The sequence below is a fragment of the Temnothorax americanus genome, unplaced genomic scaffold, assembly GCF_048541705.1.
Source record: "Temnothorax americanus isolate GAGA-0224 unplaced genomic scaffold, ASM4854170v1 Scaffold15, whole genome shotgun sequence".
Lineage (NCBI taxonomy): Eukaryota > Metazoa > Arthropoda > Insecta > Hymenoptera > Formicidae > Temnothorax > Temnothorax americanus.
In genome coordinates this window covers 1,843,224-1,857,166 of record NW_027509286.1, presented here as the reverse complement: position 1 = coordinate 1,857,166, position 13,943 = coordinate 1,843,224, and the positions used below count along the sequence as shown (strand labels likewise).

Sequence of the window (13,943 nt, the reverse complement as noted above, 5' to 3'; positions counted from 1 at the left end):
AAACAATATCCCTTCAGCCTCTGCGACTATCTCGCAGAAGTCATCGACTCCTGCAAATTTCCTCGGTGTCCGTATGCTAAGTACCTGTCGGTGCTTTTTTTCCCCTCTTTCGCCGCCAGCGTGAACGATGACTTCTGCGGCTCGAGAGTCTCACGTAAGAACGTTAGTCACGCTCCTCGCAAGGCTGATACATCGATCGAACGGTTCGTCCTAGTTTCGCAAAGATCGGATCATGTGATGGTCGTTTCTATGTATGCACATCCGCGCCGGGGATGTGCTGCTCGCGCTTTCTTCTGTCATCGGCTCTCGTCTAATGTAACGGAGAAAGTGCTCTGTCGTAATATCGCCGTTTAATCGCAGGGATGTCTCCTTTCAGGTTCCTGGTTTGGTAGGTGGCAGGCGCCTGGTTTGCTCGGTGCATTCATTATCGCGAACGCGCCTCGTTACCGGGGAACCGGGTAAGATTATGCCGAATACCTGGCAATCACAGTAAAGCCGCGTTTATCGTATAACCAACAGTCCGCCGCAGTCGAGGAAGAGTCGCGGTCGGATGATATATAGGGTCAAAGTTCGATCACGGCAATAAGTAATTTACATGAGCAAGCAAGCTTAAGTCAAGCTTCAGTCAGATTTATCGAGAAATCTGTAGTTCGAGTTGGGTCATCGGAATGGAACGTTCTTTAAGAGAAGGCGAGAGCAATTTTTTCTGGATGTTCTAGTGAACACATAAAAAAAAATGTATGTTGACTTAACAATAAATTTAAATTAATCTTGAAACTTATCTTCGCTAGTAAATAATTAACGAAAATAAATTTGAAGAATATATTTATAGAAATATATCTTTAAATTTGTTTGCAAGTGATTAAGATAAATACGAATCTCTTATTAGACAAATTACAGTTAATAGATTTAATCACTAATGAGAGAATATATTACACGCGGTTATTTGCAATTTATAATCTGCAGAAATTGCACAAATTGCACTAGCTGCATTACTTATATTTAAACGTGTGCTCATAATTGCTACAGTTTTCTTACTTCTGTATTAAGTCTCTCGTTCGCTCCCGCATTCGGGAGGTCGCGACCCATTGGGAAAGGCCATTAAAGTGTGAATCAAGCCGATTCGGACCGCACGGCGAGTGACTGGCCGACGCCAAAGGTATAATAAGTAACGTTTGCTCAATCCGTTATTAATGTTATTATTCATCCGACGAACGAAACCGTTTTCCGACTTCTCTTCACGATTTCAGTTCGACCGGTTCTCCATGCGGATCAAATCCGCCGGTCGTTCGTCTCGCGATAAATGTTACGCGCTGCATGGCGCATTGTATTATTCGCGGAAGCCAAATTACACGCTTCGACAATGCGTCTATTGCGAACGGTGTACCGCGGTCGACCCTGACAATGACAGTTACTGACCCCACGAACCGGTTGCGCGTCGTGCCTCGCATTGCGCGACGTTTGGAATTGCACGCACCGATTGAAACCAGTTTGCCTTTCCGATCGTGCTTCATCACATAACGTTGCCACCCGTCATCGTAAATGCATTCTGAGAGTACCTGCGAGATTGCTCTATTGTGATCGTACGCATATACCAGTTTCAGCACTTGTACAGATTAGATTAGTGCTGCAGTTATTTTCGCTACAACGAAGATTTGTTAATTGCGGAGTACTTTTCTCAACATAAAAATTAAGTACGATAAAAACAATGTTTTTAAAGGAGCGTAGTGGTCCTCGGAGGTTCTCAAAGAATCTATAATTGAAAAGTCGCAGCTATCATTACGCACAATGACTATAGACAGCTTGTGTGTGATATTTTGCAACGGCGGCATATTTTGCAGCGCGCACTTTTATTTATCGCGTAAATTGTAAAGCTCGAAAAGAGAGAGAGAGAGAGAGAGAGAGAGAATGTATCGATTCTTGTAGCGGCGCCATAAGGCAAACGTTGTTCGACCCGCGATTCGTAAAATTTACAAAGGCAACCGTGTTGCCTTAACCGAGGATCCCGCAACGCGCGGTCATTTGCAATTTACAATCTACAGAAATTGCATAAATCGCCTTGCGATATTGGCTACGCCATCTGTTGCCCGCCGTTTTTCGTCCTATTTTACGTGACAGCGAGTTTCATCGTTCGTATCGTATCACGAGATGCAATAATGTAGTCGGTAGTTGAGGAGCTGAAAAATTTCGTCATCGCTGCATCTCCGTCGGCATGCCCATCGAGCGATACCCCTTAGGTACATACGCGCATCTCGAAGCGGCCAAAAAAAAGATTACGTTTCGAGAGTGTGCACGTGACTATTATGCAGCGAACATCAATTCTTGAAAGCTATAAAATTTATCAACGAGCGTTTCACACAGAGCTAATGTTTTCTCACTTTAAGCTCCAAAACAGCCTGCGTTTTAAATGTTCTTAATGAAGCATTTAACTTTCTTTCATAATTTATGTACGTTTATTATTACGCAAAGATGATTCCATTTTAAAATCATTATTCCCTACGAGATTCTGCTTTTTTCTGTGAAAATGTTTCATTTACCTCTCGTTCAGTTTCAGTTAATTAACTTATTTTACATTACGGAACGTTTTTACAAAGTAACAGGTTGTGCTACGTTATAAAAGCATCACGTAAATTGCGTGTAAAATTTCACCGTGCTCTACGTGATATAATCATCTTTGAATTAAGATTTTCTTCGCTTGACTGATTCGTCAGTTATCCCCCCCATTATGCATATAGGTAAAGCTCAATTACGCACGCTAATTAACTACACATACGGTAATGCTTGCTGGACGAGAGAGATACGAAGGATAGGGACGGAGAGGTGCACGCTTCTATTTCTATTTTCGCGCAACGAATATAGTCGAATGCTGCGTGTCTACGGCGGGATCGGTACCAGCTGCAAAAGGTCGGCTTGCAAGTCAGATCTGTTAACAGGCGATCCGTCACTATCACCGTTCCGATGGTCTACTTTTCGAGCAAGATGGTCCGCGTGCCATCCAAGGTTGGCTTGCGTAACGGACCGGTAATTTCCAGGCTGCGCGCGGCGCCTTCCCATTAATTTCTACATTTTTCACACGACCATCGCCTTGCCGTTGCACCAAATAAGTTCAAGCGAGACCGTCCGCGGAATACATATATTCCACGGGACCTTTGTGGTGCGCTGACGAAACGGAATTCGCGTTTCGTCGTGAATTCATCCATTATGTATTCATGAAAAGTGACTCATAATGTATTACGTTATACATTTTCAATTTGCATCGTGCTTTTATTTTGCATTCTTTGATTATTTCTTAATGCTCCAGAAAGAAGATTTATCTCTGGTTTATACCGTCATATTCCGTTATCAGAAAATACTCCTAATATTTCATGAAAAAGAAGCAGATATTTCATTAATTTTCATAATATGTAGTTATAAGATTTATTATTAATAATTATAAAAAGTTCTTGGCAATAATAATTACTACAAATTATGTATTTTAATTAATATTAACTGAATTTTAACTAATTTTGATATTTCTCGGTTCAATTTTTGTCTAAAATTATTTAAAAAATAAAAAAAAAATAAAAAAAATCTTTTAGTAGTGATAAAACAGCTCGTGCAATTTATCGTTTGATTGGGATAAAAATCCGTGATGCGTCACAGCCGCGAAGCGAGCGATTTTTCGTATCTAGTCTTCATTAATTATCAAGCCATTTATTACAAAACGATTACTGTATGCAATATGCAGTGCATTTACAACGCAACAGTGCACACGTACAAATTACATTCTTAATTTGTACGCATTGTTACGCGTTGTTAATTAGCCATTGACCTTTGTTATCTCGCCCGAAGCTAGCCGTTTTCCAGACCAAAGTTTAATTGGCTTTGCGTATAACTCCTTCCATTACAAACTGCAGCAGCGGGCGTCTGATTATTCGCGCGATACTACTAACCGGCTGGAATTGCCTGTATACGCGGTTACTGCGGGTATATACCGATCTCGACATATATCCCGCAACTTACGCGCGTCTATTTCCATCGCACCTGATACCCCCGGTATGATTAAGTGTCATTTCTCCTCGTCTCTCCCTCTTTCTTTCTCGGCGGGATGACGGCGCGTCGTTCGCGTCGTTGAAACAATCCAACGAGAGTGATGTGAATAGCAGGATGAGGCATTTCGTACGACCCAGTTAACTATGTCAGACAATTTAAGACGCGTGAACGAACCGCAGCGAGCCTCTCGCAACACGTTTATCTAATGTAACGTCACTGCCATGGGAATTCGCAAAATCATTTGCCTGTCGAATGACTCGACTCGACTTGACTCTCCGCTCAACCAACCCGGCTCGAGACTCCGCGGCTCACATCTCTCAGAAGACAAGAGACGGCGCGTTACGAAATACACGCAACTATAAATCGCGAAACGATGATCGCACGTAGCCCGCGCGCATACACGAATTTATGTAACCTACCCCCGACACGAACAATTTGAAATGACTAATTATAGTAATGAGAGGGAAGGGAAAGGCAATATGTAGTAACGCACGTATGTGTTACTCGTCTCTCGCGCGGGTTACAGTAACCCGCGGGACCTATAGTGAATAGAGACAACATAATTCTTGCAAAGGTGTTTCCTTTATTTCGCGCATAAAATATACATAATGGCATCCCACGTAGGAGTCTCAAACCATTGTTATAAAAATATAGGTATATGTATATATAATTATGTCATGCGTTGCTTGCTTAACTATATATGACAATGATACGCTCTTCGAAAGAAATCGGACTCTCACCGCTTCGTTATTTTTGGATCGCGTGGAAATTAATTAGGTACTATCATATTTTGTCGAAATGATAATTGCGCTGCTTCTCCATTTTAAAGATATGACGCCCAAAGTGCTAAGTTATAAAGTTATTTTAAACATTTTTGTAAAAAGTACACTCGCAGTTTTACGTGTTATAATTTACTTATACAATATTTGTTATTGCAATCCTATAAATATAAACTTGCAGTTTGAATTATACTAACAAAATATGTCGTATAAATCGTTAAAACTTGTGTCCTGTACGTTTCATAATCAATTACATTGTGTTTGATAAATATAATAATTGACTGTGTTAAAAGTGTTATTATATGACACTTCATTAAGGCAAGAATGCCTTAAAATGTTAAACCGTGCACCTTATTACGCGTTTTCACGTGTTTGATTACATTTAATCGATATAATCTTATTTCTAACCGTACAAAAATCTAAGTGCCGATCACATCCGCATGACGTCCGATTCATCTCTTTTGATAATAAGATCATAAGTGGTATGGTTTATATTTTTATTAAAGCTGAATAAATAAATACGTCGCGTTTTAATACTTACAAACTGCATATATTCCATCAACGTCTTCGGCTGGTTTTGATACGGAGTAATCGATAATATCGGTTACAATAATAATAATTTTAATAAGTATCACATTGGCAATTAATAATATCAATATTACTATTAATAATAACGTCAATAATTATTTATGTTTCAGTGTAGGAATAAAATTGGATTAGGGTATAACGTTTATTTAATAACAATAAAATTTAATGTTTCTAATTTAATTAGTAAGATTCAATTAGACGTCGGTAAATATATCCAGCATACAGGTCTTAATATTATTCACTCATGATTTCATTAGAAGGTTTCCGTTAAATACTTCTGTTTGATGCGCGATTTAACATAAAAAATGTTTTTTGTATATTAGATCAACCTACGATTTATTAATTACTTTCAATATAAAAATAGATGGCAAATAAATCAGAGAAACAAATTATTTGCAATTATATTGCAAATTATATATTGCAATTAAACATATTAAATTTATAAAATTATTCTATAATTTAAGAAAATAATATTTTTATGTTTTACTATAATAGTAAAATGTAAATTATATGTGTATATATTATAATATATTAATATTGAATTAAAACGTATTTTATGTATATTTTGTATATAATATAAATATTAATATGTAAATATATGTATATATATATTTTTTTATATAAATATTTTTTACTGGTAAAACTAATCGGAAACTAATACATAAGCAATAATATAAACTGCATCAACTGAAAGCGTGGAAACCTCAAAAAGGATGAGTAAACGGTTAAGCAGAATAATCGGATTTCCTATATGTAAAAGTGAATGCAATACGAATTATCGATATCACTTAGATTACGCAAGTATAGAGGCTCGTATTTACATGTGTTATTCGTCATCAACAACGGTGGGAATCATTGTTACATGCCGATTGAAAGTTTAGCTTCATGTTTATCCAATCCGCGGCGGCAAGTACTCACGATCTGGCATCGCAGGGCCTTGCGGCGGGAACGGCGAACCCGTCGTATCAGGTTTTCCAGAAATACCTCCTGGCCCAGAAGGCCCACTTGGAAACGATGGGCCGCTTGGTCTACCGCTAGGATATCCACTTGGGCCACTAGGTCCTTGCGGTTGTCCTGGATATCTTGGAGATGGTCCACCCGGTCCCGGATAATTCGGGCCACTAGGTCCTTGCGGTTGTCCTGGATATCCTGGAGATGGTCCACCCGGTCCCGGATAACCCGGGCTACTAGGTCCTTGAGGTCTTGTCGATGGGCCAGAAGGTCCTTGAGGCCTTCCAGGATATCCTGGCCCGCCTGGTCCTTGAGGCCCTTGAGGTCCCGGTGGTCCTGGCGGCGGACCTAAATAACTGGGTCCTGGTCGACCAGATGGAATTTGCGGTCCCGGACCGGATGGAACTCCCGGTCGTCCAGGAAAACCGCTTGGACCGCTGGGACCCGTTGGCCCCTGAGGACCCGTTGGACCTGAGGGTCTCCCTGGATAACCGCTTGGTCCCGGCGGTCCTTGAGGTCCTGATGGACCCTGAGGCCCTGATGGACCTTGTGGTCCTCCTGGATAACCGCTTGGTTCTGATGGACCTTGAGGTCCTCCTGGATAACCTGAACCTGAACCACCAGGACGTTGCGGACCTCCTGGATAACTTGGACCACTTGGGCCACCAGGAGCGCTTGGAGCATCTGGGCCACCAGGAGCGCCTGGACCTCCTGGATAACTTGGCCCACCTGGGCCACCAGAAACGCCTGGACCTCCTGGAGAACTTGGTCCACCTGGGCCACCAGGAGCGCCTGGACCTCCTGGACTAGGTCCAGAAGGTCTCGAGGGTCCTGCAGGTCCTTGACTTGGTGCTCCCATTATAGAATAATCATAAATATTTTCATTTAAATAGTAAAGACTTGGCGCGGAGCTGCAGTCGAATTGATTCCACCATACACAAACGAAAAATTGCTGATGGAAAATTGTCCCGTTTGGACAAAGAAAATCGTAGGTTTTATTGTTGGCACATATGTGAAAAACTTGGCACTGGGCTTCCACGTCGGCATAATAACCAGGGAATTGTTGGGCATCGCAGCGAAAACCGGTCTCCGGAATTTCACTGTATATAGGATAGTCGCGACCAGGCTCGCCTGGAATAGCTGAATAATCACCTTCGTTATATGATCCATCATCTTCATGCGTGTATTCTCCAGGTTCTCCGGGTCCGCCAGGACCTACCGAATGGCCAGTACCTGGGAATCCTTCTGGCCCTTGCGGGCCTGGCCCACCTGGGAATCCTCCTGGCCCTTGCGGGCCTGGTCCACCTGGAACTCCTCCTGGGCCTTGTGGACCTGGGCCGCTCGGGTAACCTCCTGGTTTTTGTGTTCCTAGCCCACTTGGAAAGCCTCCCGGTCTTTGCGGGCCTGGGCCGCTCGGGTAACCTCCTGGTCTTTGTGTTCCTGGTCCACTTGGATATCCTTCTGGTCCTTGCGGGCCTGAACCACTCGGATAGCCTCCTGGTCTTTGCGTTCCTGGTCTAGTACTAGGATAGCCGCCGGGAGATGTTCCACCTGGGCTTTGCTGACCTCCAGGACTTCCTGGTCCTGGATATCCGCCTGGTTCCTGAGGGCCTGGACCACCGCCAGGTCTTTGAGTACCTCCAGGATAGCCAGTTCCTGGCCCTCTACTAGGATATCCACTTCCCGGGCCACTAGGCTTTTGTGCTCCACCGGGATAACCTCCAGGAGCTTGTCCGCCGGGAAATCCTTCACTTGGTTTTTGTCCACCCGGCCGACCACTAGGATATCCAGGACCTTCTGGTTTTCCTTCGCCGGGCTCACCGCTTGGGTATCCAGAAAGTCTTTGTCCACTTGGAAACCCGCCCGGTGCTTGTCCACCAGGTCTGCCACTAGGATATCCACCACTTGGTCCTGTTGGAAACCCTTCTGGTCGTCTACCTGGTCCACTCGGTGTACCTTGACCTGTTTCTGGCCTTCCTGCTGGTTCACCGCTCGGAAATGGAATTGATGGCCGTCCACGAGGATATCCTTCCCCAGAAGGTCCTTGACCCGATGGAAAGCTAGGCTGCTGGCCACCTGGTTGAATACCACCTGGGCGTCCTGGAAATCCTGATGGTCCTGTTGGGTAACCACTTGGTCTTCCAGGTTGTTCGCCAGGAGCTCCTGGTCCTCCAGGACCTCCAGGTGCCCCTGGACCGCCAGATGGATATCCTCCTGGTCTAGCGCCAGGACCTCCGCCTGACGTACCTGGTATAAGTCCATTTGTCGGTCTAGGGTAATTATATCCCTCGTCAGTCTGTAATATTAATTATCATATATAGAGAATGTCCACTAAATCATAATAGAATCGATGAGATACGCAATATTTTGTGAAGAAACAAAAGAAGATGTAGGATTTTTTGCTAAGAAAGAATTACATAATTTATATTTTTATTATCGACATTTTTAACGTTGAAATTAAATATTATTGTAAACGATATTAATTTACTCATATTTAATACAATTTACTCATATAATGTATAAATCGGTTTAAATACGTTTACTATCGTTTGGTATCACTTTAGCTCATGAGATCATGAGCTCATTGAAATCATGATACCCTTGAACGATTAATTATATCAGATTTATGGATTCCGACATCGTTGGAATCGTGCTGGTAGAAAAGTCCGAAGGAGCGTCTTCGCATCCTCGATCATTGTGATCGTTGTGGAGTTACAACAGTTACAGTCACGATCGATTAATATGAGAGTGCTTAAACTTGCGCAACCGAAAATGCTGTTTCATAAGATGGGAAAGAAATAGTAAAGATGTGTTGATCGTGAAAAATTGAAATGACTACATCACGCTGATTTACACCGACTTTTATGTACCGCTTTTCTAATGGAGATTAAAGAATGTGAAAACGCAGCTTAAGTTTCGAGTCGAATAAATTAATCGTAAACGAATTCGCGAATTACGTCTTAAAGACACTATTATCTTAAGTTTTTTTTTTAGTGATACAATCTATGCTTAAGCGAGTTACTTACCTGAGCTAGAGCTGTACGAGTGACAGCCAGCAAGACTGAAACAAATAAAAACAAGACAGTATTATTTTTGGTTACGCACCTTGACAAATTGCGCGATCTTTATTTGACGCTGTTGTTACGAGATCGTTACAAATTTATCATAGTAAGAATTTTTATTATGACATCAATTATCTCTCAAGTGCTAACGGCTGTATGTCGCCGAGTCGCCTCCAGTAACTACCGCAATTCGTCGCGATGACGAGAAGTTGCGTGCGAGTCTCACAGAAGAGAAATGTGTCTTGAAAATTCTCTGACATAACTTCCCGTCTAATTAATTAAGGAGCATTGTCGAGCGCGCTTAGAGCGTAGGCACGGTGAAGTTATGGGTTCTTCGCACGCTTGGCCGTACGTAAATTACAAAAAAAATGAAGAGGGATAAACGCAGAAGAAAGGACCGCGCGTGCTAGAGAGAGAGAGAGAGAGAGAGAGAGAGAGAGAGAGAGAGAGAGAGAGAGAGAGAGAGAGAGAGAGAGAGAGAGAGAGAGAGAGAGAGAGAGAGAGAGAGAGAGAGAGAGAGAGAGAGAGAGAAAGAGAAAGATAAGCGAGCTGCAGTGCGTGTGCTGTGTGTTACACGAGAGTTGTGAAGACTCCCGTGCGCGTTTTCGCAATGACATCGTCATGCCGGTCCGCGGATCACGCAAGCTACTTGTTAAGCAGATACAGAACTCTGGTTCTTGAGCATGCGAGAAGATCCAGATGGTGATCTCTCTCAAACTTCACTTTATGGAGTGATGTTCGCAAAAATAAGTTATTTATTTCAATTATTATGTAGAAAACCTGTGCGATCAGAAAGAAAAACTTTAAATACTTTTTTCTTAGTAAATCTCATTTGCTAATTATATAAAGCTATTGAAAATATCTTCGATAAATGTTATACACAAGTAGCAAAATGAATTATAAGAATCTTAATTAATCTTTCCTGTTATCGCCATGAATATCGTTCTTGATGAATAACTGTAATTATCAAACGTTTCGTACGTCGATATCCCCAGGCGTTGACGTTGATAAATTAAAATCTAATGGTGACTTTACTTTGACATAAATTAATAGGTGTAACTGAGCAAATACGATTGACATGACCTCTCTGCGGCTCAAATAAGAGCGTTGTCACAGCGAGTCATAGGTAATCAAGAAAATTACTTTTTATCGCACTGCACATACGAATTTTGTTTTCGTACTCAATAATTTATTGATCGTGATTTAATTTTGAATTAGCTTTATATTTTTTATCATTTACATAAAATAGAATGAAACTTTGCGCTTACAAAAATAATTGCAATAAAAGCGAATTATCCAATGTCTAATAAGACAGTAATTCATGAATCTTACATTGAATCTTCACAAAATCGCTAATAAAATTTTATTTCAAAATCAATTACGCATAGAAATATAAATGGTAAATTTTACGGCAACGCTTTCTCTCTAGTGATTTCCAGTTTCAATGGGCGAATTATTAAATACGAAATTAGCTGAATTATTAAATACGACTTATAAAAACGCAAGGAATTTTTTGAATTGTTATGACCGTCGTGAGCATGCGGAAACTTTTTTTCCATATTTAAATGCACTATAAAACAACTTTACAGGAGATCTTTCTCCTCCTTATTCTCCATTCGTTATTTATTTCCACACCACGCATAATTTGGCCAAAAGGTCATTTCAAGCAACAATATCGCAGCACCATTATTCGTACATCTTCCTGTTGTCGGTTGATAGCCTCGGTTTTGGTTACCTCGAAACAATGGGGCGAAGATCAAGATGTGGCCGAACCTCGCGTGATCTACGAAGATAATCCGAGCACGGTACTCGATGCATCTTTCGAGAGGATCTTTGACCGTTACGTGGTTACACTAGTGTTGCACGATCGTCAGAGTATTGACGTAACTTGCCCGAAGGGAAGACGTGTGGCGGAAACGGCTTAACCCGTTTATTTCAGCTATTTACGAATTTTTCTTATCTGGCATCTCCACCGAAAAAAAGTATCGCATTTACTCCGTAGGGTATCAATGTTAGGCAGTTATAGCAATACGTTAAAACCTCTATTTTAATTATCTTCATTCAGTCTTTATCAGTTGCTACATATCAACTATAAGGAAACTGCGATAGTTCATATTTCATAATTTGACTTTAAAATTGGAAAAGTTTGGCTTGCTTCTGAATTATTCTTCGTTTTTTTTTGCCTCTCCGAGCGCTCGCCTTTTTCACAGATTTACGATCTTGAACGGTGCACGTTTTTAAGATTTGTAAGAGAAGCAAAGTGATAAAAGTTGCGCTAACACGGTACGCTGCATACACTTGACCTTTATTCTAAGTGCGGGTGATCGTAAGCGTAAAGGGTGACCCCGTAATACGTAAAAGTGCGTTGGAACAATACCAGCCCACGGAACGCTGGCTTATCTCTAATTCGTTTTAATTAGAGGATGTTACGAAAAAATACCGTAGACCTTGCGTGAAGGTTCCATCGAAATTTAAGACTCGTGAACCGTAATATTATATATAACTGATTGTGAGTTGTAGAAGACGTACTTATTATGAGAGCTTGAATCTAATTAATTTATTATTGGTATAAAATAATTGTTTCAAAAATTACCTTTTTGAAAAATACACAGTTTATACTGTTAATTTTTTCGCGTATTTATTTGGAACGACAATTACGACTTGCCTATAATTTGTTTTTATAGTCCGAAATAATGCATCCTAACTATATATACGAAAGAAAATTTAATAAAAGTTAAATATTATTCTTAGTTCATGTAAAATGTCGAAAACAGACTCTTCTTCTTATTATTATTGAATATGTAAAATTACCTGTGAAACATATTTATTAGAAAATTTTCATTCTGTCACGTTCGCTGTGATGATCGCTCATGAAGTTTCCCTCTCTTTTTATATCTTTGCTGCTGTGATTTGCAGTCGTCACACGGGCAAGAGCCAAGCATTGTCAAAGAATGCCATACCGATTGCGTGGCTCGTAATGGCGCGTATGACAACTTATACGGTACGATAATTCGATGAACGGAAGGTAAAGTTAACGTTAGGATTGCTCAACAATTGCTTGGAGACTTTTCATCTCCTTCGATTATTGAGACGAAGGTTATACTTGGCGTTGGGACACGTCACAAATTGCGAACTTTCTTTTCTCTGTCCACGACACTGCAATCTCTGCTAATCTTTCTGTTTTCTCCAAAGGAAAACCGACGGATATTGCCGCGTGGTTTCTTGCGTCGCTTTTTGTTAGTTCTTCCCATGTGCTTATTTGATGACATGCTAACGTAACAACCCGATTACTACATTAGATGATTACGCGAGGTGAAGCCATGCGATGAACCCAATATCTTGAATCAATATCACTTTTGTCTTACCGATCCACAGCAAGCGTAGCCGCATCTTTGCTGGCGCAAGCACCCTCAAGGAGTGGGCGAGTCTGAAAAGATAATGCAATCATCGATTGATCTCTTTCATATGTAGTTAGTGGAGATGTTGATATATAAGAAGATGAAATTGCATCGGAGAAGATGAATATTGCATAATTTTGAGAATTATTTCCGCGCCCATAAATAAAATTTATTTGCTATTTATATTATACATTTTGTTATTTGTTGTTGAAAATGTAATTTATTTTGCTAAGATATGTATAACATTTCTCAAATCATAAAATTTGTTTATGTGCTATTATTATATAATAGCATTATGATAAAATGAATTCTAAATAGATTTATATTGCATTTATTGATTTAAATGCTAAGATATTAAGTTAATATATGATAAAGAAACTAAAGAATTAGAATTAATTAATATTTCTTCGTAAAATATAAAATCTATTTTTTTATATAATACGAAAAGTTCTAAAAATCCTAAATACGTACAGAAGTTTAGTGTGATAACGTTGTAACGGTAAAAAGAAAGAATTTGAATGTTCTATATGTTCCTTACATTATAAATTTATGCAATATTCTGAATATCGATACTTGGTTGAGCACATGCACATGTTATTGTAACTTGCGTCGTTCATTTCTGTACACGAGGGGTTAACGTATTTAAACATATTTATAAAAAAAAAAAAAAAAATGGAACTCCAAGACACGCTCGAATGGAAATCACTGACCGTGTTGCTTTAATACACTGCGTTCCTCGCTCGATCTCCGAGCATCGCGCACGAAAGTTCAGGACCTTCGTCGGGTCATTCGTGCGTGTTATTGGTGCCACGTTGGGATACGCGCACAGATGCATTAGAGAGGAAAAATGTAATAAACGAACTCAGTTCTCGGGGCGAACACTCGGTCGGAAAACGAAACAGGGAACCGTGCGACAGACGTGAGAACTCGCAAAGTCGCGTGGAGCGAACAAAAGCGCGATCGTGGCCATTAGGGGGATGAAGTGGTGTCGTGGACTCACCCAACCGATCCGTACAAAACACACCGCAGTGCTGAGGTAAGTCAAGACAGTGACTGATGGTGGAAGTAACTTCATCGGCATATATATCCTTGGATAGCACCCCGAGTGCTGATACGCCCCCACCAGGGATGAG

General features: G+C 40.7%; 1 protein-coding gene across 1 annotated transcript; it reads right to left on the bottom strand.

Annotated features, from left to right (window-relative positions):
• Positions 1–5,969: 5,969 nt before the first annotated feature.
• LOC143895017 (uncharacterized) lies at positions 5,970–13,943 on the bottom strand. Its single transcript, XM_077401771.1, has 4 exons — positions 13,811–13,943; positions 12,778–12,839; positions 9,377–9,411; positions 5,970–8,646 (listed from the first exon to the last, which is right to left on the bottom strand). Exons 2-4 carry the CDS (start codon positions 12,800–12,802, stop codon positions 6,289–6,291), a joined length of 2,418 nt encoding a protein of 805 aa, XP_077257897.1. The 5' UTR covers positions 12,803–12,839; positions 13,811–13,943; the 3' UTR covers positions 5,970–6,288.